Here is a 752-nt window from a genome sequence, read left to right as displayed (position 1 = left end):
AAAGCTCTTCCTCTCACCGTCCGCCGAGCTCAGCTCCAGGGTCACCTCGGGGGCCCCTGGGGGCCCTGGCCTGCTGCTCTGTATATTCGAAGCAGTTAACATATTTTCTAGCCTATAGTATCTTTTTTTCTCTCTGCACCAGCCCCGAGACAGGCGAGCTAGTGCATGCATTAGAGGGGCCTCGATCCCCCTGCCGCTTTCTCATCTGCAGCAAATGAGTTCTTCGTGTTGTTTGTTCTGGTTTAAAGCATCTTTGCCACTTATTTCAGAAACTTTACTGTCTTTACACTGCAACACACACAGGGATATGCGCTGAAGCTCCGCAGCGGCAGCACCTCGACGCTCCGCTACAGCTCCTCCTCTCCCCTGCTTGCTGCTGCTGCTCTTCCTTGCTGCTGCAGCTTTCCTTTGCTGCTGCAGCTTTTTTCTTTGGCGGCTGTTATACACCGCCTCTCTGCACTGTCTGCAGTCAGCTGTATGTACAGCTGAGAAGAACAACACCCCCAGGTTCTGTTCTCGATGCTGCAGCAGGTGGGCCCCCCCCACCCAGACCCTGAAAGGGCCCCCGCTCTACCCCTGCAGCACGAGGAGGGAGAGGCAGCTGCAACGCAGCAGCAGGTGGGGGGCCCCCCTCATTTTTCTTTGCAGGAGCAGCAGGAGGCCCCTCTGTCTGCTGCTGATAAGCCTCTGGGTGTATATCCTACCGACAGGTCTAACGACAGCACGGGCTTCTCTCCTGCTGCAGCAGCAGG

The 752-nt window shown here is 56.6% G+C and overlaps 1 protein-coding gene across 1 annotated transcript in view; it reads left to right on the top strand.

Annotated features, from left to right (window-relative positions):
* Positions 1-519: 519 nt before the first annotated feature.
* The window catches only part of EMH_0051550 (uncharacterized protein), a gene marked incomplete at both ends in the record, with an annotated part of 486 nt that continues 253 nt past the window's right edge, over positions 520-752 (top strand). The window contains one exon of the mRNA XM_013496765.1: positions 520-752. Within this exon, the coding sequence (XP_013352219.1) occupies positions 520-752 (233 nt within the window).

Source organism: Eimeria mitis, genomic scaffold, assembly GCF_000499745.2.
Source record: "Eimeria mitis Houghton genomic scaffold, Emh_scaff2284, whole genome shotgun sequence".
Classification (NCBI taxonomy): Eukaryota; Apicomplexa; class Conoidasida; order Eucoccidiorida; family Eimeriidae; genus Eimeria; species Eimeria mitis.
This window is presented reverse-complemented; position numbering and strand designations above follow the sequence as displayed.